This window comes from Doryrhamphus excisus, chromosome 9 (genome assembly GCF_030265055.1).
Source record: "Doryrhamphus excisus isolate RoL2022-K1 chromosome 9, RoL_Dexc_1.0, whole genome shotgun sequence".
Lineage (NCBI taxonomy): Eukaryota > Metazoa > Chordata > Actinopteri > Syngnathiformes > Syngnathidae > Doryrhamphus > Doryrhamphus excisus.
The window spans coordinates 15,230,312-15,255,936 of NC_080474.1; the positions used below are offsets into that span (position 1 = coordinate 15,230,312).

At 40.4% G+C, this 25,625-nt stretch overlaps 2 protein-coding genes and 1 long non-coding RNA gene across 12 annotated transcripts; 2 read left to right on the forward strand and 1 right to left on the reverse strand.

Moving 5' to 3' along the window:
- The first annotated feature begins 40 nt into the window (after positions 1 to 40).
- On the forward strand, positions 41 to 15,508 carry scel (sciellin). Of its 6 annotated transcripts, none has more exons than XM_058083149.1 (24): positions 41 to 260; positions 531 to 3,489; positions 5,989 to 6,023; positions 7,242 to 7,350; positions 7,470 to 7,532; positions 9,069 to 9,131; positions 9,225 to 9,257; positions 9,353 to 9,382; positions 9,477 to 9,509; positions 9,584 to 9,649; positions 10,163 to 10,219; positions 11,013 to 11,084; positions 11,154 to 11,183; positions 11,316 to 11,378; positions 11,474 to 11,527; positions 12,949 to 13,017; positions 13,096 to 13,143; positions 13,219 to 13,269; positions 14,207 to 14,275; positions 14,345 to 14,446; positions 14,524 to 14,598; positions 14,673 to 14,781; positions 14,975 to 15,077; positions 15,186 to 15,508. In XM_058083149.1, the coding sequence occupies exons 3-24, from the start codon at positions 6,008 to 6,010 to the stop codon at positions 15,200 to 15,202; spliced, it is 1,332 nt and encodes a 443-aa protein (XP_057939132.1). In that variant the 5' UTR covers positions 41 to 260; positions 531 to 3,489; positions 5,989 to 6,007; the 3' UTR covers positions 15,203 to 15,508. The 6 variants fall into 6 exon arrangements, with proteins under 6 accessions (XP_057939132.1, XP_057939134.1, XP_057939133.1 ...); XM_058083150.1 differs by lacking the exon at positions 41 to 260 and having other exon boundaries at positions 440 to 890; positions 3,416 to 3,489; XM_058083151.1 differs by lacking the exon at positions 531 to 3,489.
- Positions 15,509 to 15,758: 250 nt separating this feature from the next.
- Positions 15,759 to 25,528, forward strand: slain1a (SLAIN motif family, member 1a). Of its 5 annotated transcripts, none has more exons than XM_058083144.1 (10): positions 15,766 to 16,466; positions 16,542 to 16,783; positions 19,132 to 19,271; positions 19,763 to 19,879; positions 20,969 to 21,106; positions 21,236 to 21,385; positions 21,460 to 21,792; positions 22,919 to 23,104; positions 23,183 to 23,519; positions 24,091 to 25,526. In XM_058083144.1, exons 1-10 carry the CDS (start codon positions 16,314 to 16,316, stop codon positions 24,164 to 24,166), a joined length of 1,872 nt encoding a protein of 623 aa, XP_057939127.1. In that variant the 5' UTR covers positions 15,766 to 16,313; the 3' UTR covers positions 24,167 to 25,526. The 5 variants fall into 5 exon arrangements, with proteins under 5 accessions (XP_057939128.1, XP_057939125.1, XP_057939127.1 ...); XM_058083143.1 differs by having other exon boundaries at positions 15,767 to 16,466; positions 16,539 to 16,783; XM_058083142.1 differs by having other exon boundaries at positions 15,764 to 16,783; positions 24,091 to 25,527.
- Positions 20,518 to 21,719, reverse strand: LOC131136357 (uncharacterized). The gene is made up of 3 exons (XR_009131734.1): positions 21,449 to 21,719; positions 21,216 to 21,336; positions 20,518 to 21,099 (listed from the first exon to the last, which is right to left on the reverse strand). It is a non-coding gene; the product is annotated as an uncharacterized LOC131136357 (long non-coding RNA).
- Positions 25,529 to 25,625: the final 97 nt, after the last annotated feature.

The window sequence follows — 25,625 nt, forward strand, 5'->3', positions numbered from 1 at the left end:
TCCTCCCTGTACCGTGCTGCGTAGCATGTGAGCCTGAACACTTCAGTGTCATTATTATTATTAGCTTTTAGGCTTCGCCATGCCAGTAAAACCCCGTTATTAATTTAAATATGGCTACTTGGAGATGCATATAAATGTAATATTTGTATTGCAGCTGGGGCAGAGATACAGGGTGGCTGTGGCCACCCTTGGTCGCACTTGAACACACAACCTTCGGCGTGGAGGAGCTGTCAATGCACATCTTGCATTAACTGCAAGCAGTAAGTAAGTTTTCCATGATTATACTTTAGTCAGTTCTGGTAAGGTTTTGTCACTATTTTGACTTTGCCTTAAATTTTGAAGCATGATTAAGCACATAAATCTGTTCTCCAAAGGTCCTCCATAGCAGCATGAGTGGCCATGTAAATCGACATCCCCTTCTGTATTACGCACTGTGTAGGTTTGGCCGCCATGATGGGGAGCAGAATCCAGAAACTATGCATTGAAAACACATTATCGGCATAGTGCTCAGCTATTAATTGCTCTAATAGGTGGTCCAAAAGCAGTGGTGGAGCTACAGGATGGCCAGTGATCACTCTCCAGCCATCCTACTGGCCATCTTGACAATTCAGGTATCAACTAATTGCCATGTGAGTAATGGTCTCACTTTGGCCACCCCAATATAAATTTCTTTCTCCGCCACTGTTTGCAGTAATGACTCAAGTGGATCATTTGCATCATGACCTTGTCTATATGCAATTTAATCTGAATTATTTTTCTCAAGCTCAGGTGTAATCAATGTATCACGCGTGCACTTCGGATGACCTTCCAGGTAGCACAGTTCTCCCTTCCTGAAGAAAACTATCCTGTATATTCTGGTGTGTTTGGCAGAGATAAACACTGTCACAAAGGTATCCATTTAAAAGTTATTCATTATGGTTATCAAAGTCAGGTTTATTATTGTGGCTGCGCCAGTTGTTCATTCAATTCTGACGTTTTATATTACCCCAAAAAGATAAATAATATTTTATAACCAGTTTTCAGCATATTTTACAGCACAAACGACATCCACAAAAATAAACAGTAGTGTCAATCAACACTGAGCATATTATCTTTGTAAAGGAAGATTTTTTTTACATTTTGGATCTCATTACCTTTTCCAGGTGAGACAGTAATGTGGTATTGTGCTAGCACTGATCAGACAGTGCTAAAATGAAAAGTCATCACACAGATTAGCAATTTATTGCAAACAAGCATTAAAGTGAAATGGTCCGTTCATCAGCTGATTAAAAGTTTTAGACCACAGCCTTTAAAAGCCAAAATCCTGGCAAAAATATCATTTTCAGTGTTTTCTGTATTCACACTGTCATGATCTCTTGATGGCACTTGAACATGGTCAGATTGTTAAGCTGCATAAGCAAGGCGTCACGCAGCAAGCACATCATTACTGTTGAGGTTGAGTCATATGAAAGTTCTTCAAAGAGTGTTATGGAACAGAAAAGTCAAGTGGTAGACCCAAAAAAATATAACAGGACCTGAGCTAGAGGATCCGATTGGCTGTCTATCTTCAAGGGCCTCGTCTCTTTCAGTGCCACAATATTGCCCGTTTGGAATTTGCATGAGATCACCAAAAATGGAACATTGAAAGGTGGAAGAAATGTTTATTCTCTGATGGGCCTGATGGATTCCAAAGTTACTGGCATGACCTGAGATGTTTTCAATACACAGTACAGGGGGCGCCATTAGTTTTTTCAGTTTTTGGTTCAATGGAACAGTGGAGCTTCAGGTTGTGCAGGGGTGTCAAACGGCAGATGGCTATGTGAAGATATTTCCTCTTTTAATTGTGTTTTGTAGGCAAAAGGTGCTCAACTGCTTTTGTTGTGTCTTAAAATGCAACACTAGCACCTCCTAGTGTATTCCAGTATAATACAGTAATTATAGGGTTAGCTGTAGAGGAGGAGGCACTTCTCTGCTCTATAATATTTGTAGTGCTTTTGAACTCAATGGTGTATTAAACACAAGTTTCTTTTATTAATTATTTTAAACTCTCACTTTGATGCCCCCGGCAGTCAAAATTTACTTCTTAAAGCCGATACAGTTATGTTGTATGTTCTTTCTATGTGTTTTAGCACAATGCAACAAAATAACAACACATTACCGGGTCGTCTACATTCCCGTCATCGCAAGAGACAGGCATGCAGATCAGCATCATGTTTGTCACACCCTGGCGTGCTATGAGCCTTTCATACTTTTAATATGTGACATAAGTCAAATAATAGTGGCACTCCCATGGCAGTCAGGAAGCTCTTACTTCTACACTAACCTGTTCCCGTGGAATAAATTAATTCCGGCCTTTAGGGGGTGCAACAGTTTAATGTGATTGTTTTTATAGTTTATTTCAAAAGTTACTACAGTATTATGAATCAATAGGCTGTTCTGGTGACATGTGGTCATGTGATGCAACTGTGAATGACTGAGATGTTGTATTACTACTAAGGCATGATCATGTGTTCATTCATTTCTCCCATAGGCAATAATGGTCGGTCAAGATGTGGCCATCGCAAGACCTTTATCCCCGATAGAAGCAATGCTGGAAAACAATATTTTGACATTGTTAATTGTCATACAATTGTATGCATGGGAGCTATACCTCAAATGGAATAAGTATTGCAAAAGAACACAAAATGCCAAAGAAAAAGCAAACCTCATAAAACGAATCGGTTTATGCTCGCTGAACTGAGGTCTTGTGCAGTTGGCTGACATTTTCCGTGGCGGTGATCCAGTATTTGAAAAATTGTAGCAAAAAAAAAAAGCCAATGAAAAAGCAAAACTTAATGCTTGAGTAATTCATTTAGTTATGATTTATTGGTCCTTCAAGTGTCCATTTATGAAGGTTCTATATAGATTACCTGGCCCTGTTACTGCATGTGTAAATTACTGGTGGGCGATACTGCACGTTTTTGTAACAACCCAATACCAAGTAAACGCAGGGCCAGTACTGCAGATACTGATACTGATACCGACAGCTTTTACTTCAAACTTTTCAAGATCATTGAATGAGTTTGTGCCTTTTATCTGTGAACCCAACAGTATCTAACTACTGCAATAAACAACAATGTAGTGGAATCTTGCTTTGCATTCCAAAAGGTCTGACACGACCCGAAACAGACGCTAACCGAATCAATATTTCCCCTTTAGAGATAATGTAAATCCATTCAATCCATTCTAGAAAGCCAAAGCATGTTTTTTCTAGTTTTACAATTATAGTTTGACATGTAGAAAAACACTTGAAAATGCATATAAATACATAGGCCTACAAATGTGGAATGAAAGGGATAAATGAACATTTAAGGTTACTTTTGCCTACATTGAAGATATGATGTGGCAGCAAGCTCAACTTCCTGTTTTGACATGACTTCTTTCTTGAATTCCATAGTGTTTCTCACCTCAATACTGGAACCCAAAAGGGAGCCAAAGGAAGTTGCAAGTGCCAGCATCTTCATAAAGAAGGTGAGAAACACTAATTAATTCAATAAAGAACACACGACAAAACAGGAAGTGTCTGTGTGGTTCAATGAAGGTAAAGGTAACCTTAAATGTTCATTTAGCCCTGTCAGTCGTATTTTATATGCATTTAGTTTTATGCATATAAAACTACAAAAATGTGAGCGTCAACCACTGCTGCCATCATAGACAGGTGACGTAATATCTGGTTTTGGTTGCCATTTTGTTTGCTAGCTAATAGGATGCTCACAAGGGAGGACATTTTCTTTTATTTAAAAAATTAAGAATACAGGTGGAGGGGCGGCACGGCGGTTGAGTGGTTAGCGCTCAGACCTCACAGCTAGGAGACCAGGGTTCAATTCCACTCTCTCCCACATTCCAAAAACATGCTAGGTTATTTGGCGAGTCCAAATTGTCCATAGGTATGAATGTGAGTGTGAGTAATTGGTTGTCTATATGTGGCCTGTGATTGGCAGGCGACCAGTCCAGGGTGTACCTCGCCTCTCGACCGAAGACAGCTGGGATAGGCTCCAGCAGACCCCTGTGACCCTTGTGATAAGCTGTGATAAGCGGCATAGAAAATGGATGGAAAGAAAAAAAGACTGCATGTAACAAAATAAGCTTTTGTGTGTGTAATTCATGGGTGTGCAACCTGCGGCACATGGGCCATTTATGTCCCGCAAGAGAATCTGATGCGGGCCGCAATGCACATTTACAAAAAAAAAATAAATTTTATAGGAATGCTTATAATAAGGAATGAGTGGTTACCACACAGGCCACACAGCTAGGAGACCCGAGTTCAATTCCACCTATCTCTGTGTGGAGTTTGCATGTTCTCCCCGTGCATGCATGGTTTTTCTCCGGGTACTCCGGTTTCCTCCCACATTCCAAAAACATGCTAGGTTAATTGGCAACTCCAAATTGTCCATAGGTATGAATGTGAGTGTGAATGGTTGTTTGTCTATATGTGACAAGGTTGCACTGTAACACTGTAACAACAGAAAATCAAAATGATTAATCACTTGCATGAGCAAAATAAATTCAAAGTACAAAATGACTAATCAAAAACAAATATGATTGGCTCTCCTTTGGAAAAATCCTTTGGATTTTTGCCCCTAAAGTCTTCCTGTGTCCAGAGACTTATTCGCTCATGTCACACTAGCTAAGAACCAATACTGATGCTACTCTTTCTACTCTCGCTATCGATACGTGGCTCAATTCGCCCACCCCGAGTGCAAAGTTCCCTTTCAGCTCTGTGATTTATTAAAGTGACACTGCATGGTAACGTTTAGAAAGAAACAAGTTGCATTTAAAGACACAAGTCACGGCATATGGACTTTAACTACACACCCAACTGCATGGGAATTCTACTCCATTCTTAGTGACGAAAGCCACCCACACCCACGTTCTCTGCAATGCTTCCTTTGACACCTCAAGTTGACGTGCAGGTCCGTCTGCTGCACTCCACCTTCATTCCACCCGTGTCTGTGCGGGCAAGGCTGTCGATAAACTGGCTTGCTTTGAGAAGAGTTAAAAAAAAAAAAAAAACAAGCAAGAGTTTTCTCCTGTGATTGTCTCCCCTGAGAAGGCCACGCCCACAGGTTGACCTTTTTTCAGGCCCCTCCCTTGTAAGTTAAAAGGCTCTGACAAGGCTGTAATTGCACATTGCATGGTAATAAACAGGCAAGAGTTTACCCTATTTTGGTTTGTCTGCCCTGCCTGGAGTTCTTCTGTGAAGGTATGTAGTTTTTTCCCCTGATGTTGTACTCGGTATACTACGATACACCTCCACTAATATGTTTGTATGTATAATGACCCTAACTTTCACACTGTAAAATCAAAGAAGTGGGCGGTGTCCACTTTGATGTTTTATAAATATATATTTTTACATTTTGTATAAGAATGCTAAAAAATGTTTATATTGCATATATATTTAAAGGCACAAGTTTTGTAGAGTTTTTGTTTATTATGAATATCAAAAGTTTTTGCTTTATTTTTTTTTACCTTTTTTGGTTTAATTTTACTACACATGAAAGGCCTCTGAGACACAAAAATATGAAGTAAATATTGAGTATTATGAATGGAAATGAGTCCCAATGTAGTTGAATTGACAGATAGGGACACTCACCCTCAACTTAATAACAGTTATGCAGTACATGCATGGCAGTGGCCATAAGTCGCTAATATGGCTTGTCACTCATATGTTCCGCCTATATTGCTGTCAGTGGAGTGTTTGGATAGGGTGTGTGGGGACTGGGGGATGGAACGTAGGTGTGTCTTCGTGCGGGCTCCCATCCAGATAAACCAGTTTAAAAAAAAAAAAAAAGAAGGCAAGGTCAGGGGTGGTGGTGGGGTGGGAGTTGTTAAAAGAAACAGAATACCTTAGGTGTTGTATAGAAATAATAGATACAGCCAGGCCACAGGGACACCTGGTGGTTTTGAAGGTGTAGTGCATGTTTCAAAGCGGTAATATTTCCTTGTTTTTTGCTCTCTTTGAACACGCAGGAGGTGATAAAAAGGCGGCATGTCGTTTCAAATTTGTAAGTATTCATAACTGCACCGATAAATTTAAGGCTCAAAAGCTTGTCAAAATGTGTTTTTAAATGTTTTTTTCTATGTATACAAAATACAGTACACTATTTTGCATATACAGTACTGTATATTGACTATTAATTGTTTAATAGTAGTAAAGTAATTAACCGTTATGATAAAATATTTGTTCATTCATTCATTCATTTTCTACTGCTTTTCCTCACAAGGGTCGCGGGGGTGCTGGAGCCTATCCCAGCTGTCTTCGGGCGAGAGGCCCTGGCCAATCACAGTCGCCAGCCAATCACAGGGCACTTATAGACAAACAACCATTCACACTCACATTCATACCTATGGACAATTTGGAGTCGTCAATTAACCTAGCATGTTTTTGGAATGTGGGAGGAAACCGGAGTACCCGGAGAAAACCCACGCATGCACGGGGATAATATGCAAATTCCACACAGAGATGCCCGAGGGTGGAATTGAACCTTGGTCTCCTAGCTGTGAGGTCTGCACGCTAACCACTAGACCGCTGTGCCGCCCTAAAATATTTGTTGATATTTATAAATTATACAATACTATAAAATACAGTGGCTGCATGGCGGTCGAGTGGTTAGCATGCAGGCCTCACAGCTAAGACACCCAAGTTCAATTCCACCCTCAGTCAACCCTGTGCGTGAGTTTGCTCCAGTTTCCTCCCACATTCCAAAAACATGCTAGGTTAATTGACGACTCCAAATTGTCCATAGGTATGAATGTGAGTGTGAATGGTTGTTTGTCTATATGTGCCCTGTGATTGGCTGGCCACCAGTCCAGAGTGTACCCCGCCTTTTGCCCAAAGACAGCTGGGATAGGCTCCAGCACCCCTGCGTAAAATTAAAATAAAAAATAAATTATGTATAATTGTATAATGCATCCAAAGAATAATATATCGTAATCATCATAATCATCACAATTAACAATCTACAGTCATATAAAATATATTAATATGTATGGTTGCTCATTAGAACTAAATTGTGTTTAATTTTTTTGTTACTTATACATAGGTGATTTTTTTTTCAAAATCATTAATTTTTATTTGTTTTAATATTTATACATATATAATAATTTAATAAAATTATATAAGAATATAATAAAATTATATAATAATATAATAAAATTATATTATTATGGGAATAATTCTCTCTATAATTCTTATTCTTACATTCACGTTCTTACATTTTTAGCCAAGAACTCCCGTACCACCACCACCAGCAGCAGCAGCAGCCTGAAATCTCCTCGGATGAAAGATGACAGCTGGATCAGACCTGATGAGGATGAGTTCGAACCTGTCGAGTAAGCACAATTTATTCAATGAAAAATGGGATGCATCCAAAAGAAGTCCTCATGTTTGGGTGTGACTTCATTATCTCACTTTTTTTTGGTTCATCTGCTCTCTTTTCCTTTTTCTGAAGCCGTGACCCAAACTTTGGCAAATCTCTTCTTGGTCACTACAAATCCAGCGAAACTATAAGCAGGTAACCAAACAGCCAGTCATTCATTCTATCCTTATTTAGATTGTATTAGGACTTTGTGCTCAAATACAAAGTAGACAACATTTTGTTTGACTAAATCATCTCTACCTATAACAATATTACATCTTTAAAGCAAAAAACGTTTGCATTTATAGCTCAAGTGTGTGCCATTGTCACAATGTTGTTGCTTAGGCTGACAATCGTTGTACAGTTTCCTAATTGATTGCTTTGTATGAGATCAGGGTTTTCCAAATGTTTACAACTCAAGACCAAAATGAAAAAATACAAAATATAAAAAAGGCCCCATATTACTACATTATTGTTTCAGCAAGTTTGTCGGCTCATCCAACTGCATACTAGCCCATGTTCACAAAACAGTCCAGCGTGAAATGCCTGAAAATGCATGTCTTTTGTTGGTAGGGAATCAGGAACTCCAACCACTTGTACCTGATGGTGGCGTCTTTCGGAAGTGTAAACAAATGTGGCTTTCCCTTACGTGCCATTGCTAGCAACGTAAACAGAAGGAGAGCTTCAATGAGGGCAGCGACCTTATCTGACTTACAGCCAAACCCATATAAGGAAGTCTGCCCCTCTGTGACATCACAAAGGGGCAGTTTTACCACGCCTTCTGAAACCAAGCGTTTTGAGCCATCCTAAATTTCTTTCAGGGCTCACTTCCAAATGCGCAAACGGAATGGAACGGAATGGAATGGCGTTTATTGTCATTATACAAGATGTACAACGAGATTGGAGAGCTTCTCCTTTCAGTGCAGTAGTCCAGTTTAAAAAAAGTATACAAAAGTAGATTCAAAAAAGACAATTTAACAAGATATATACAAGCTATATACAAGATATCCAAAATATACACACATGTAGTATTGCACAGGAGCATATGCAGGAGCAGACATATTGCAGATATATTAATTTTAGTGCAATGATAAATGAGTCATAGTGCAATAATGACTGGTGTATACAGATGAGCAAACCTCATTATCTGAAACTTTGGCATCGTTTAACATGACAATACAACATTCTAACTACATTTATTGGTCAGAAAAGCAAAAAAAAAAAACATAATAGGTCCCCCTTTATGATGTGTAGCGAAACCTGTACGTTTTTGAAAATTATTTTTACAAACTTGTCTTCCATTACTGGTAGCTGTATAAACTGTATAAGCTCATATGATGTCATAAAAAGCATACAGTAACCTTTAAAAATGGAGCAAAAAAAATGAGATAATAGATTTTTCTTAAATGTGATGCTCATAACAAGGCTATAGGGACACACATTACTGTATTTAAAATCACTTTTTGCATAATAAGGGACCTTCAAAATAAAAATTGGCAACCCAATTTTTAAAAAAAATTGACTCGCAACCCATTTTGACTGCTGACAGTATAGTTTGGAAAACACTGATTTATTTTTATAGCCTTTTGTGTCTCTGAGGTCACTTTTTTTTCTCTGTTCTATAATTAATCTTACATACAATATTAACACTCAACATTAACACTCTTTACTCATTCTCTTAACACTTAATAGCGTGGGTGCAGAAACACAAATTACCAAAAGCAAGTCAACATCTGTGCAGGCTCTCACCAAGAGGTAAAAGTCTTTGTGGTGCCACAAGTTCTTAAGGTTTTTTTTTTCATCTTCAGGTAAGAGAAGCACTAACGATTGTCATTTCTTTCATGGCAGATTCAGTGGCAGTCAGGACGAGCTGACTAGCAGGTTAGTGTTCAATTTATGGCTCTGCAGATGCCTTAAGGGATTAAGGACTAAGGAATGAATGCCTTTTAATTGATTCACTGCCTTGTCACCTGCAGCACCTACAAGAGGGGCTCCTTCACTGCCAGGTAGATTTTCATAAAAAAAAAAAAAAACACGGTGAGTAGCAGCTCAGTGTTGTCGGGCAAAAGTAAATAATACTTGTCATAATTTCTCTTTTAGCTCTCCCCCAGCATACACGGAACCAGCTACAAGGTACACAAACAGTTTTCATGCATCCACAACAATCTAAAAGTCCTTTTTAAAAATATGTTGTGTTTTATTTTCAGTACCACGACCACCACAGTCACCAAGGATGGGAACACAACTGAGACCACGGTCACCACGAGTCACCGGTACACATCACATGAACATTATTATTAGTATTATTATTATAAACGGCTGCACGGCGGGTGAGTGGTTAACAGGTCGGCCACACAGCTAGGAGACCAAAAGATCCAAAGTTCGATTCCACCCTCAGCCATATCTGTGTGGAGTTTGCGGTCGAGTGGTTAGCGCGCAGACCTCACAGCTAGGAGACCAGGGTTCAATTCTCCCCGTGCATGCATGGGTTTTTTCCGGTTACTCCGGTTTCCTCCCACATTCCAAAATCATGCTAGGTTAATTGGTGACTCCAAATTGTCCATAGATATGAATGTGAGTGTGAATGGTTGTTTGTCTACATGTGCCCTGTGATTGGCTGGCGACCAGTCCAGGGTGTACCCCGCCTCTCGCCCAAAGACAGCTGGGATAGGCTCCAGCACACCCGCAACCCTCATGAGGATAAGCGGTAGAAAATGAATAAATGAATGAATTATAAGCCTAATACAAAAGTTTTAAGTAATAATTAATAACGTTTTTTTCTACAGAAAAACTCCCACCAAGACTGAGACCTTCACGGAGCGCGTCCAATCTTCCAGCAAGGGGTAAAACGATTAAGAGGCTCAAGATTAATTTGATTAAACACAGCCACAAGGGGGCGTATTTGCATTTTGCTATGGGGGATTGCCGTGAGTCTGTTTCAGAGATGCTCTGAAACACCATTTCTCAGATTTGACATGCAATTTGTTGTGTTTTTTGGGGGAAATCTTAACACTGAAAATATATTTAAATACAAAGTGCATATATTAAGAAAATGATTAAAGAAAAGGTTCTATAGGAAACAACTTATTTGATAGTTCCCGCAGTTGCCCAAAAATTATTTTACATGAAGTATCTGGCATTTTTCATACATATTATAAAAATGTTTTCCGGTTCAAAGTAAAAAAAAGTGCATTTCATTAGTTTGTATGGCAACACATTAATTTTTTTTAAATATACTAATACTCATCATATTATTGCTGAGTCTGAATAATAATGTAATATTTATATGTATTATTATTAGTAGTATAAAAACTTGTAAATGAATTTCATAATATATATTTAAATATAATGTATACAAATAATAATGATGCTTTGTTTTTTGTTTTTTTGTTTTTATTTATTATAACATTGCACAAACTAGTTTTGCTTACATTAGAAAAAAGTAATATGTTTTCAAGATATGAATGAATCAATGAATAAGATATTTTTTCTTTATTTATAAACACACAACATGTCGATTTTGATGCTAAGAACATACAAGGGTGAACTATTCCAATGATTGCATTACCATCGGGAATCACATTACTATGTGATTTAATTTTTAACTTTTTTAAATTTTCTCATTGCCTCTCACAGGACACTCTACTCAAACTTTTCACCAAGCAGGACCACAAAAGTGACAGAGACCTATGTCAGCAGCCAAAAAGAGTAAGATTTTGTCTTCTCCTCAAACACCATCTGTGCGGCTGATACAATTAAGCTTGTTTTTCTGTGCAGTGGGAGCGACCTCAGTTCCTCTTCAGTCAGGTATTTGACTTTTAATCTTTAGAAGTCATTAGAACTTCTACACCTTTAGCGGGACCCATAGGGCCCCTCCATCATCCCTTACTTCTGCTTTATGTGTGGCAACTATTGACTGTTTTTTGTATATGACCACAGTGCTGAGGACAAGCTGTATAATACACTCCTCCCCAGCGCTATCAAGGATGACATTGGAGACAGGTGATACCACTTATTAAGCTTAAGAATTGTCTTTTTTAATGTTTTTAAATAGCATGAATGAACTCAAGTGAAAACATAATATTGTAATCCTACAGCAGAACAAGTCTGACCAGCACCGAGACTGTGACGGTGAAAAGAAGCATCAACGGGTGAGTCTCATGACTACCAACTCATTAAGTCCTGCTCCACCGTGTTATTAAAAAGTCATTAAAAATTAAAAATTTGAAACATGTAACAGCGACATAATTACTGTCTAGTAACAGCATGAAAACATGCACCCATCGTCTTGAAGTGATGTGGTCTGGAGTGGTGGCGGACATTTAGGAGCTCAGTATGTATGACATGGCTATTGAACACAAACAAACAGACTTTAAAACTGATTCTAAACTATACCGGTAGCCAATGGAGAGAACAGAACTGGAGTGATATGGGTGTGTTTTGGTGCATTTGTAAAGGATCCAAACAGGTGCATTTTGAACCAACCAGAGCAGGTGGAGGAGGGACTGATTCACTCCAATGTAGAGGGCATTACAACAATCAAAACTTGTCACGCCTTGTGTGGGTTCCCACGTGACAGTTTGAGTTTGAGTTACCTTCTTGGGCTTTGGTTTCCGTTTTGCATGCTCCGATTTTGTATATGACTTCCTGTTTTCCCGTGTCTGCCTTGGTTGCCCTAATCACCCACACCTGTCCCTAATTTCAGCGTGTATTTAGTTCAGGTATGTGCTTCTCCCTTTGTGGGATCATTATCGTTTGTATGTCTGCTCCCTGAGTTGCTTTTTCCTGCTGCTGCAATTTTTTTGCACGCAATAAATATTATTTACATATTGGTCAAACCTTAAAGCTCTCGAGACCGACCGTGACAAAACGATCTGCTTTGGATAAAAAGCAGTCTTAAGTGGGAAAAACCTGCTCTGAACATAGAAGTCATTTGCTTATCAAATGTAAGACTGTTGTCAAATAAAACACTGAGTTTTTTAACGACAGGAGGGCGCCGAGTGCGTTTTTCCTTCATTTAAATGAAGACCATTCTGAGACCAGAATGGTTTGATGTTGTGCAGGCACAACCTCCAGTGCCCTGGAGATGACTGATCCTAATGGTAGCATATAGTATAGTGAAAATAAGATAGGCCCAAGGATGGAACCTTGGGGCACGCCAGAGGAGAGAGTGGCACGGCTTAGAGGAAAACTCATTGATCGTTACTTAGAAAGTCCTGTTAGTGAGATATGACATAAACCATTTAAGTACATTAAGTACATGTTCCAGGTATGAGATGAGGACTGAGTGGTTTACAGTATCAAAAGCGAGTTGTATGTACATCCATGCACTTTGTGCGTGTACAGAAGCTTTGTCATTGTTGCCAAAACATACAACAGTATGACCGCAGCAGCTCTCTTAGAGTATGTCAACAAACAGCCATATGTTGAAAAATCCTTTATTATTACAATTATGCAAGCAATGGCTAGATTATGTTGACAACTGCTTATGTCAACATCAGTCTGCTAGGTGACATAAACAGGTTTTGCTCTGAAATTCCAACTCTGAATGTTACTATTACGCTCCTGGCAGGGCTGAAGATGACCTGTACGACACCCTCCTGCCAAAGAGCATCACTTCCGCTCAGTCTTCAGGTTACAGGTGAGCTGAGCCCTGCGGCAAACATCCCATAATGGTCTTATGGGATGCGGAAATCTCATGTTGTCTTGGTGTCCCCAGCTCCAGCGTTACAAAAAGAGAGACTGTGACATTGGAGAGCAACAGAGGGTGAGTCCTAGTGAAAAAGGACATATTTTTCTTCTTTTTTTTATGGATCCTGACTGTGTTTGTGGTCCATGCTAGAGGAGACAGCCCCACTCCACTTTCCTCATCATCCTCCCTCCGTTCCACCAGGTAAACGTGCGGCACTTGAATTGGCAGTACCGTAGATTTTATATATATATATATTTTGTTGTTGTTGTTGTTGTTGTTATTTTTATGGGCGGCACATGGACGAGTGGTTAGCGCACAGACCTCACAGCTAGGAGACCAGGGTTCAATTCCACCCTCGGCCATCTCTGTGTGGAGTTTGCATGTTCTCCCCGTGCATGCGTGGGTTTTCTCCGGGTACTCCGGTTTCCTCCCACATTCCAAAAACATGCTAGGTTAATTGGTGACTCCAAATTGTCCATAGGTATGAATGTGAGTGTGAATGGTTGTTTGTCTATATGTGCCCTGTGATTGGCTGGCGACCAGTCCAGGGTGTACCCCGCCTCTCGCCCGAAGACAGCTGGGATGGGCTCCAGCAACCCCCGCGACCCTCGTGAGGAAAAAGCGGTAGAAAATGAATGAATGAATGAATGAATGAATGAATGAATGAATGTTGTTGTTGTTATTTTTATGGGCGGCACGGCGGTCAAGTGGTTAGCACACAGACCTCACAGTTAGGAGACCACGGTTCAATTCCATCCTTTGTGTGGAGTTTGAATGTTCTCCCCGTGCATGTGTGGGTTTTCTCCGGGTACTCCGGTTTCCTCCCACATTCCAAAAACATGCTAGGTTAATTGGTGACTCCATGGGTGTGAGTATGAATGGTTGTTTGTCTACTATATGTGCCATGTGGTTGGCTGGCGACCGGTCCTGGGTGTACCCTGCTTCTCGCCCAAGGACAGCTGGGATGGGCTCCAGCACCGCCCGCGACCCTCGTGAGGAAAAGCGGTAGAAAATGAAATGTTATTTTTATGTAATAACAGTCAGTACAGTGTAATATATATATATATATATATAATACATTCTAGCTTGTTTTTGTTGAATTTTAAATTTGTCCTTTTTATTATTAACATCGCTGTAGCCGCACCTACACTGAGGATAGCCCCACCACCCGCATCACCTCCTACACTGTCAGCAGCAGCCTGCCCAGGTACACACACACACACACACTCAAATACACAAATACTATGTTACATCAATGTGTTTTCCATGCACACAGTGACGACTACAACAAAAGCTACTACTACTCCTCATCCAAACCCAGTTATGAGTACAGCAGCATCAGTAACCCCTCTGAGTACAGCTCCACCATCTACAGGAGGTACCGCACAATGCCACGCTCGTGACAAACACACCTGAATATCCACTAAACTAATATTGTACGTCTAACTGTCACAGCAGCAGCAGCGAAATCCTGTCAACGCCCATCTCCTCCAAGTCTTCCATTAAGACCGTGTATACGTCTCCTGAGAGGTAATAGAATGCAAAACATATGAATTAAAAACAAAAAAAGTGTATACGTGACAATGATGTCTTCCCAAACACAGGACTGTGCTTGATAGGGAGCTGTGCACCTCCTGCCATAAGCCCTTCAATGGCGATGCCAAGATGGTCCTGGATGACATGAAAATCAACTGCCATGCATTCTGCTTTAAGGTAGCTCTCCTTTCACACAAATCTTTAGGTGAATTTATTTTCTGCAGTGATTCGACTAAACACCCAAAAGTTATCAGAGCAATAAGTGAGCAATTTTCGTACGTCACACTTGTGATGCACATTCTGATATTTCTTACATGCTCAAGGCTTCGGTTGATGGATGATGGATTTGTTTTGCCGTTGTTTTTTGCAGTGCGAGGTGTGTAACGGCACGCTTGGCCACCTGAAAGCGGGCGACTGCATGTGGGTGTACAACCGCTTGGTACACTGCGAGACCTGCTTTGACAAAACAAGAGGTAAAACATGTTTTAAATTGTTTCATTCAGATGAGTAGAACGTTGTGCAAAAGGGGCTTGGTTGATTATACATTTAAAATGTAAATTATTACAATTTTTGTCCTGCAGAGAAATGGCGACACTGAGTTACCCCTTCTTGGCTTCGATGGAGAAAAGCAAGTGATTGAGGGAAAATCGTACAAAAAATATAAATGTGGTTGATCAATTTGTAAGGGGGTCATATACAATATGGGTAATGTCGTATTTAGATTTTTTAATTCAGGTGTTTCGTATAGTGTCAGATGGAATATGTTATTATTTTTAGCTCTTGTTATTATCTGAAGGCTTTAAAGGGACTCTTCTTAATAATATGATAACAATACTGTGACGTGGATGGCCGGGTGTTTTGTCCTGTGTGCAATAAAAACAATCACTGTATTGATATCAGCTTATTGGCTTTAAACGTTGTTTTTTTTGTTGGTTATTCTAATACATTAACATAAACCACAACACGAATACAAATGTTAAACACAAACATTAACAATTCACCGTAAAAAAAAATGTGTAGCTTTAAAATTATTGTTTGTCTTACACAGTTGTTTTAATCCATAGGTATGAATGTGAGTGTGAATGGTTGTTTGTCTATAGGTGCCCTGTGATTGGCTGGCGACCAGTCCAGGGTGTACCCCGCCTCTCACCTGAAGACAGCTGGGATAGGCTCCAGAAGACCTGTGACCCTGGAGAGGATAAGCGGCATAGAAAATGGATGGATGGGTGTTTAGTTACTCAACTACAGAGAGTACTAGTACACTAGTACTACAGCACCTAGTACACTCTGGAGATGAGTAAACATCTTTGCCTACTATACTATGAGGTGTTATTATTAAAAAAATGCATTAGTGCAAATAAAGACCTGCCCTCTAATAAACACCATATCCCTTACAGACACACAGGAACTGTAAAATCATATAATGTCTCAGATCAGATGAGTGTGTGACTCCCCTTGAAAATGCCCACACAGTGTACTAAAAACAACTTCCTGGACATGTGGAAGCTGTTGACCAATCAGAAGGCAGCGTGGAAATCATGCCAGCATCAGCATCAGCAGAGTGTGTGCGTGAGCGTGCATGCGTGTGTTGCATGTCGTTGCAGCCTCCTCGGAATTAAAACAGAATCCAGTCCGTGCAAGAAGGCGCATCCAGGTCGAGCCTCTCTCTCCACCAACACCGCCTTGCTCCATGTGCTTGGCGGCTGCAAATGGAAGCCGAGGTGCTGCTGTCCCCCCCCGTGATGGCGGACGTCAACGGCAACAATAAGCTGGCCAGCGCCGAGTTGGAGGTGCTGAAGCTCCAAGAGCTGGTCCGCAAGCTGGAGAAGCAGAACGAGCAGCTGAGGACGAGGGCCAACGCGGTAAACAATTGTCCCATCGCCTCCCATCATCACCACCACCATCCTCCTCTTACTCCTCCTCCTCCTCCGCAGCAGCAGCAGCTCCCGGGCTCGCTGGTTGCTTGTCTACCCGCAGCTAGGGACCATTTCTCGGTCAAGTGTGAGCCGTGCGCCCGGGAGCCCTTCGCTTATTTTCAGCCGAGCTCGTCGTCGTCGTCTCCTGATGCAGCCGAGGAGGAAGTGGAAGATGAGGATAAGGATGGAAACACGACGGTTCTGGATGAGGTTGACATACTGGATCTTAGCACCGTGCTCCCTGCAACACAGCCCGATAGCTGGTAATATTACTTTATTTTCTAACCATATCTACTCTACTTTGCATGAATGCATTTAAACCCGAAGCAATGCTTTGTAGGCCAGATGCAACAATTTAGCACCTGAGTGCAACAAAAGGATTCTATCGATCAAAGTAGGCCCACAAATGGTGTTAAACTGTGCATGAGTAAGCACTAAATGATTCAAAATGTCCTGTGTAAAGCTTTAATTCAGTGCTTGGTGACTTGTTTTTTTTTAGCCTTTTGTAGTGCAAGGAATCATATTTGGTACTACACTGATTACAGTAGGTGCTAATGCTAATAGTGAAAAAACTTGTAAAAATTGTAATTAAATTACGCACAAACATGGTTAATAAAACTATATGGATGCTCTAATTGATTGGCCACAGATCAATTTCCGTAAAAAAAAAAAAAAACATGATCAGTTTATGTAGTGGTTAGCATGTTGGCCACACAGTCAAGAGATGTGGAAGATCTGGGTTTGAATCTCTGTTGTGTATCTCTGTGTGGAGTTTGCATGTTCTCCCCGTGCATGCGTGGGTTTTCTCCGGGTACTCCGGTTTCCTCCCACATTCCAAAAACATGCTAGGTTAATTGGCGACTCCAAATTGTCCATAGGTATGAATGTGAGTGTGAATGGTTGTTTGTCTGTATGTGCCCTGTGATTGGCTGGCGACCAGTCCAGGGTGTACCCCGTCACTCGCCCAAAGACAGCTGGGATAGGCTCCAGCATACCCCTGTGACACTCGTGAGGATAAGCGGCATAGAAGATGGATGGGTGGAAAGACAAAAAAAAAAAGACTACATGTAACAAAAGCTTTTGTGTGTGTAATTCATGGGTGGGCAACCTGCGGCACATGGGCCATGTATGTCCTGCAAGAAAATCTGATGCGGGCCGCAATGCACATTTACACAAAAAAATCTAATTTTATAGGAATGCTTATAACAAGGAACTAGTGGTTACCACACAGGCCACACAGCTCGGAGACCCGAGTTCAATTCCACCCTCGTCCATCTCTGTGTGGAGTTTGTATGTTCTCCCCATGCATGTGTAGGTTTTCTCCGGGTACTCCGGTTTCCTCCCACATTCCAAAAACATGCTAGGTTAATTGGCGACTCCAAATTGTCCATAGGTATGAATGTGAGTGTGAATGGTTGTTTGTCTATATGTGCCCTGTGATTGGCTGGCCACCAGTCCAGGGTGTACCCTGCCTCCCGCCCGAAGACAGCACCCCCACGACCCTTGTGAGGATAAGCGGTAGAAAATGAATGAAGGAATGCTTATAATAAGGCAAAAGAAACTCCCAAATGCCTCTAAAATAGAATAATACAGAGTAGGCCATGCATGGTGACATCATGGAGAGGAAATGTACTGTATTTCCAAGCAGGTCAGTGTCCACCGCTTCATATCTGGGATGACTGCTGCTTGTGTGATGATGTGATGATGTGGAAAGTGGAGCACACGGATGAATGCAGCCATGATCGGATCCAACATTGAGATGTTTTTTTTTTTTATGTCATCGCCATTCTCCCATTGAGTCGAGACAAGCCATCGACCCCGAGTAGACATCTAACTGTGACCTAGTTGCTAAATAAGGGGTCAGACTCCAGTTGAGATGTCTCATGTGGTGCTAAGCATATTTGTAGTGTTGCCATAGTTTCCACTGAGCTTCCTTATTTCCTCAAATCGTCACCTCCAGTCTAATAGATGCCGGGTATGTTGTCCATGTAGTTTTACTACGGAACTACTTAATACCTCAAAATCCTTCTTATTTTCCCTTTAGGAAAAATAACATCTTTACCATAATGTATTTATTACAGTACACTGTAATGGCATCTGTAAGGCTGCACGTGTAATAAACACCTTTCCCCTAATATATGCCTAGTACTCTCTGCAGTTTACTAAAGAAAAAGAATAAAGGAAAGGAAGAGGAAATATAATGGCTGTATTATTGTGAAAATCCATACAAATGAACACCTTACCCCAATAGACGCCTGGTAGTCTCTGCAGTTAAGTAAATAAATGCCAGCCTCTCACTATGAGAAAATGTGATATTATTAAAAACATGTTTATACAAATGCAATGCTTTACCGCTAACAGAAATAAACACCTCCTCTTGAGTAAATGCCTCACTCAAATTGAGTAGAAAAATTCCTTTGTCTTCTACATTAATCTGCTCTACCTTACCCCAAATAAGCATACCAAGGTTTTATATGTCTTAGCTGTATGCGTGGGTATGAAGGTGTTGCTAGAAAATTATTTTCAGTCTTGTGCAGCCAATGGTTGCTATGGCAATAAAAACAGCACTGTTAACGCGTCCCTTATAAACGTGTCCCGGTGTGTGTCTCAGGCTCTACGTAAGTCCCAGAGCCAAGCTGCAGGGCAGCGACAGCGGCCTCAGCCCTCTACAGTGGTGCAGGCAGGTCCTGGACCACCCGGGACCAGAAGTGGAGCTGGCCAGGATGACGCTGTGCCACAGATTGGACCAAGGTAAACTGCAACAAGGATTAACATCCTACAACATGTGGACATCTGTCTTTCTCTGGCTGTGGACATGTGACGCTAAGCTGGGACACATGTTGCTCTACATGTCTCCACGTGCTACAAAATAATATATAGAACATAATATATAGTAAAAATGCATATCAATTATGGACTTAATGCCTAGAATAAAAACAAATATGAGCTTGTAGGCTTTGATGGGGGTAATAAAATGTCTGCATTATATAAAAGATAAAACAGCCTAAATGTAAAGTTGGGTCTGTTTACTTCTGATTTGGAGAGCGGGACGTAACCTACATGTGCAATCCCTGCTTATCCCAAAAAAATCTGTAGTTTAGTCCAATAATCTGTTGTCGTTAATCTAACTCATGTGGACATGTACAACATCAATAGTGCAATGTCGGCGGCAGATTAATACTTGACCGGCTTACAATATAATCAATTTGCCAACCCGACGCTATTTTTCTGTGTGTTTTTAGCCAAGCGGTGGCGAGGAACGTCTTCCGTCCGTCCTTACAGCTGTATAGACGGGCTGTCCACCCTCAGCTGCCCGGTCCAGCCTTACACTAAACCTGCTGTGCTAACCGAGTCCACAGGTAACGCAATGGCGACACATAAATAATATACTTTGGTTTTAAAAACCTGCTTAGCTAACGTCGTATATGTTGCAGGCAAAATGAATAGGATAGTATAATAGTAGTGTAGTTTAGTATCAGTTACGAGACGCCCAGGGTCCATAAGGTGCAGCAGCATGAAAAAAACAAAGAATAATTATTTTTAAACCTGCTAAGCTAACTTGAGCTACATTTCAGGCAAAATGGATAGGTTTTTAGCAATTTAGGTCAGTTTCTGGATTCCCTTGGGACGTAAGGAAGGTGCAGCAGCTTGAGAAAATGAAGAAAATGTTTTTTAAAACTTGCTAAGCTAACTTTGGCTGTGGTAAAGGCAAAATGGATGTGATGTTAGTAGGTCAGCTTAGCTTAGCTTTACTTTAGCTTTGGTTTGGTTTAGTTTAGTTTAGTTTAGTTTAGTTTAGTTTAGTTTAGTTTAGTTTAGTTTAGTTTAGTTTAGTTTAGTTTAGTTTAGTTTAGTTTAGTTTAGTTTAGTTTAGTTTAGTTTAGTTTAGTTTAGTTTAGTTTAGTTTAGTTTAGTTTAGTTTAGTTTAGTTTAGTTTAGTTTAGTTTAGTTTAGTTTAGTTTAGTTTAGTTTAGTTTAGTTTAGTTTAGTTTAGTTTAGTTTAGTTTAGTTTAGTGAATTACAACAAGCCAAGGCAGAAGGCACAGCAGCTTTGGAAAAATGAAGAAAATTTGTTTTTTTTAAACTTGTTAAGCTAACCTTAGTTATGTTAAAAGGCAAAATAGATTTTAGCATCAAACATTGGACACACAATGACTCCAAGATAGGTACAGCAGCTTGAGAAAAACAAAAAATAACTTTTTAAATTTTAAAATCTGCTAAGCTAATTTATGCTACGCTAAAGGAAGCCTGGATATGTTTTTTATGGGCATTTGGCAACTTTTCTTGATTGACAGAAGGGAAATGTAATGACCAATGAATCAATGAGTTATTTCCAGGTATCTATCTCTGAATGTTGTGAACTCCTGGTTCCATGCCAGTAATGGATTTGCATGTTATTCCATCGGAATTAAAGCCTGCTTTTTTTCCATCCTCTCCCTACATCCAAGCTCTGTCATCAGCGCCGATAGCAGCATCTCCATCCTCATCACCCGGGCCTCCTTTAGTCCAGTCCACCCTCCCTCTCAGGACCAGCTGCAGCCTCAATGACAGAGCCCCCACCTTCCTGTCAAACTCTGCCCTGCACAGTAAGGCATTCTTATTACATAGAGTATGTGATTTTTAAGAGAAATCATTTTTTATGGACTATTAAAATCATGATTAGGTTTTGCATACACACATGAATCATATATTCACCTTGTATGTTTGTGTTTTAGATGTGGGTCGGCAACGTGCGGCCATCAGCCCCCAGTCTTCCGTAGACAGCGAGGCGGGCATCTCCGAGCTGGAGGACGACTCCATTTCCATGGGCTACAAACTGCAGGATATGACAGACGTGGAGGTCATGGCTCGACTTCAGGAGGAGAGTGAGTTGCCTGGTCCAGATCTTCTACTTCATCCCCATAAACGTCTTAATAACCTCTATCCACCTGCTACATAGGTCTGCGTCAGGACTACGCGTCCACCTCGGCCACGGCCAGTCGTCGCTGCTCCAGCTTCTCCTTGAACTCTCTGAGACGCAGCGAGGTGGACTTGGAGGAGGATGATGAGGAAGACGAGGGCTACGACCAGCTGCCTCCACCGCAGCCTCGACTGTTCCGTACGGGATCCATGCAGCGCAGTGGAGGGGGTCTACCTCACTCACACACCTTCTCCAGCTTCAGAGACTGCAGACGAAGCTCCAACGCCTCAACCTTCTCACTGGCTGCACTCGTGCCGTACAATGCAGGGACATCGGGTCTGAGCACAGACACTCACTACAGAAATAGCACAGGTACAACTATATATATATACTATATATACTATTATTAAGGTAATACTTACCAAGACCAGTCAGGGGGTATGCATATATGCAGTATATGTCTCAAAGTCGCAATAAATAACAATAAGATGGCTGCCTAGCTTAGCTTTTCATAGCGTAGTCTACATTAGCTTAGTTTAGCCCAGCACTGTGTTGTTTTAGCTTATCATATATAGATTTCTTAGATTCTTATTTGTCTTATTTTTATCCTTTCTTAGCTTTGTTTCTATATCTCAGCATAATTTATTTCAGCCTGGCTGTGTTATGGTGTCTTAGTTAATTGTTGCTTGACTTAGCTTATTTGTATCTAGGTCTATCTTATCTTAGCGTATCTTATGTTTAATTGAGATTTCTAATGTGTATTTTAGCATCTTTAGCTTGAATGTTATTTTACCTCATCTTAGCTCATTTAAGTAAGTTAAATGTATCGTATCTTAACATATATCATATTTCAGCTTAGCTCATATTAGCTTAGCTTAGCTCGACTTTTCCAGTATCCTAGCATGTCTTTTTTTAATGTAGCTCATTCTCACTTAGCTTAGCTTAGCTCAACTTTGTTTTGAGTATCCGAGCATAACTTGTTTAAATTATTCATTCATTCATTTTCTATGCCACTTGTCCTAACTGGGAGTTTAACTTTATTACCTTAGCATATCAATTTGAGCTTTAGCTTATCTTAACTTAGCTTAACATTATATTTTATATCCTATCATATCTTACTTTAGCTTAATTTAGCTGAACTTTGTTTACAATTTCCTAGCATGGCTTATTTTATTTTAGCATATTTTTATATTGTTTTGAGTGTCCTAACATATTTTATTTTATCTTACTTTAGCAGAACTTGCTGTAGCTTAGCTAATTATAGCGGAGTTGAGATCCTAATACTTTTAATTTATCCTTACCAAGCTTACTTTTACTTAATAATTGCTGAGTTAATCCGATCACTTATCTTAGCTTATATTATATTATTTACAGGCGAATTATATTATTCGCTTATATTATTATTATATTATTCAATTATTCAGCGGAGTTATGATTTTTTTGTCTTATCAAATACTCTTATTTCAGACTACTAGGGTTTGATATTTTTGTTGGATAGATATGAAACTCCGGAGAAGCATGCCCAACCTGATCCGAGCTCCAAGCATGCCCAGTGTTCCCTGTTTGGCCCCCTCTTCCATGGTCCCACCCTCCCACGGCCCCTCTTCTCTCCCTACGATGTCGTCCCTCCGAAGCAGCCAGAGCTTTGATTCATCCAGCGGCCTTGCACGTCTCCAGTCGTCCAGTAAGATGTTCTTGTTTTTGCGTTTTGGAGTTCTGTAAGATGTCCGTGTAAATGTGTCGTCTCCTCTATGTGCTCAAGTTCCCCCTCCAGGCCAGCTGAGTCAACGCGTCCAGAGTGTGGGCAACTTCCCCGCCGCCCCTCGCCAACTCTTTAAAGCCACGGCCTACGTGAGCCCCACCGTCCTGCAGGGGCCCGCCTCCTTGTCCACCTCTACCAGCCTGCACTCCATCCCCAGCAGCACTGCCCTGCCTCAGACCCTCAAGCCCGCCGGAAGTTCAGTACCGCTGCCTGTAAAGACCACCACCGCCGCACCTGGCCAGTCTGCTTTTCCCCGCAGCTCGCTGCCCCGTCCAGCCTCTTTTGTGGGCATCAGCGGAGTTTCACGCTCGAGCAAGATCTCCCAACCAACACGCAGGTAAGACCAAATACAGTATACATCCACTAGTTAGTCACTTTAACATGTCAAACCAAGGTCATTAAAAACTACTAATAAGTGATGCTGCGACCAGTAAAGACTTGCAGTACCTTGTGATTTATATTTGTACATCAGTTTTCCATTACAATGGAATATTTTATTTATATTATTTATTATGAATTCAATTTATTTTAGTGCCTTGACAATGAAATGTATATAACATGTTATGTTATGTGTTGTTATTCATTGTAACAGAATTTCAAATATAGACGTCATAATGTCATTGTATGGTCATATCACCTCGTACTTCGGTACGGGACAAATAATTAAAAAATTTAAAAAAAAAAACAAAACTGTATTATGGAAAGCAGGAAGTGAACAAATGTAATAGTTACTGATTGTAAAAGTACCAGATGGAGGGGTAGGTTTTAATAAGCTTTGCTTCTTCCTACTCCTCTTGGACATGTGGAATTGTGAACTGATTATGTGATGCATTCAATTGTAATCTGATGCATGTTCAAATGAAATAAAACCATTACCATTACCATTATTCTCCTTACTTGCCTTGCAGTATGCTGACTCCGCCAAAGAGCCTGGCTTCCCTGACCACCCTGAGGGATGCCAGCTGGAAAGACGGCTGCTATTAACTCCCAATAATTCCAGATGTATGGTAATAATACGATTATTAATACTGATTATTATGACAAACAGGGTCATGCTGCATTACTGCAGTAACAGCATCTGTCCAGAGGAGGCAGTCATGAGCTGCTACCCAAGAGAGACTGTTAAGTGTTTTGTTTTTTTTGTTTTTTAACTCTTCTTCTGAATGAAGTAAAGAGCTGTATGAGGCTGGCTCTCATACGTTACTTGCAATATTCAGCTTATTACTTACTTAAATGTCAACTCTTTTCTTGTTGTGGTTTCTCTGCAAACTGAAAACGTCACGCTTTTTCTATAATATGCTTTTTTTATATATATCTCACATGGCTCACTTTGCAAACTTTTCTCACTGTGGTGTAAAATATGATGATGAAAAATCAGTTTTTGTTCCATCGTGTGCCTGTTTGGAAGTACTGTGTCATATTTCATATCCGCTTCTATGTACTGGCCGCACCTGCAGCACTTTTATCGCAATTATGAGAAATCTTTTTTGGAGGGTTGCTTAAATTATCGCAATTCTTTAACGTGTGATGTTAGTTTTTTTGGTGTGTGTTTTTATTAAGTTTTGTTTTTGAGTGCTTTTTAGTAAAGTAATACTTTGATTAATGTGACTGCTGCAATGATATTGCACATCAACTCTGCCGAGTTTTATGTACCATAGGAATTTTTAAAGTCAAATTAAAAAAGTTTTGAAAATATAATATTCTACACCTCCTACCTGGCAGCTCTAAACGCAGCATCCTTCTATAAATATATTCACTATCTCTCCTCTGGACATGTCAGAACCATCTCAGTCTGGCCTCTTCGACTTTATCTCCAAGGTCTCTAACATGTAATGTCCCTCTGATGTACTCCTTCCTGATCCTATCCATCCTGGTCACTCCCAATGAGAACCTCAACATCCTCATCTCTGCTACATCCAGTTCTGCTTCCTGTCTTTTCCTCAGTGGCACTGTCTCTAGACCAAACAACATGGCTGGTCCCACCACAGATTTGTATACATTTCCTTTCATTTTAGCTGAAACTCTTCTATCACACGTCACGCCTGACACTTTTCTCCACCCATTCCATGCTGCCTGCACACGCTTCTTCACCTCCTTTTCACAATATCACAATATATGGCAACACTTGCCGAAAAATGTCTGAAATGTATGAAATGTCATGGGCAGACGGGACCTGTCTGAGAGGCTGCGTTGTCTCCACTCGCCAGAAGTTGAGCCGCAGTGTGGAGCTGCCCTCTGCCTTCTCCTTCCTTATCACCATCCACAAGACCATCCAGCAACAGGATCGCCGTACTGCAAAATAGCAAAAAATATGGCATGTGGTGCACTAAATGAATTCACATTTTTTTACAGTGGAACAAATGGACATTTTAAGACGATTATTATATATTAATATTTTATAATTTATTCAATTGGACTTATATGCATATGGAACAAATAAAAA

Excerpts from the sequence above, each read along its gene's own strand:
- scel (XM_058083149.1), top strand. Across the intron at positions 7,533-9,068 it reads TCCAGCGAAACTATAAGCAG|CGTGGGTGCAGAAACACAAA; the intron begins GTAACCAAACAG and ends AACACTTAATAG. Across the intron at positions 13,144-13,218 it reads ACATTGGAGAGCAACAGAGG|AGGAGACAGCCCCACTCCAC; the intron begins GTGAGTCCTAGT and ends GGTCCATGCTAG.
- slain1a (XM_058083142.1), top strand. The coding sequence starts at position 16,314 with ATGGAAGCCGAGGTGCTGCTGTCCCCCCCCGTGATGGCGGACGTCAAC. Across the intron at positions 21,107-21,235 it reads GTCAAACTCTGCCCTGCACA|ATGTGGGTCGGCAACGTGCG; the intron begins GTAAGGCATTCT and ends TTTGTGTTTTAG. Across the intron at positions 21,386-21,459 it reads GGCTCGACTTCAGGAGGAGA|GTCTGCGTCAGGACTACGCG; the intron begins GTGAGTTGCCTG and ends CCTGCTACATAG.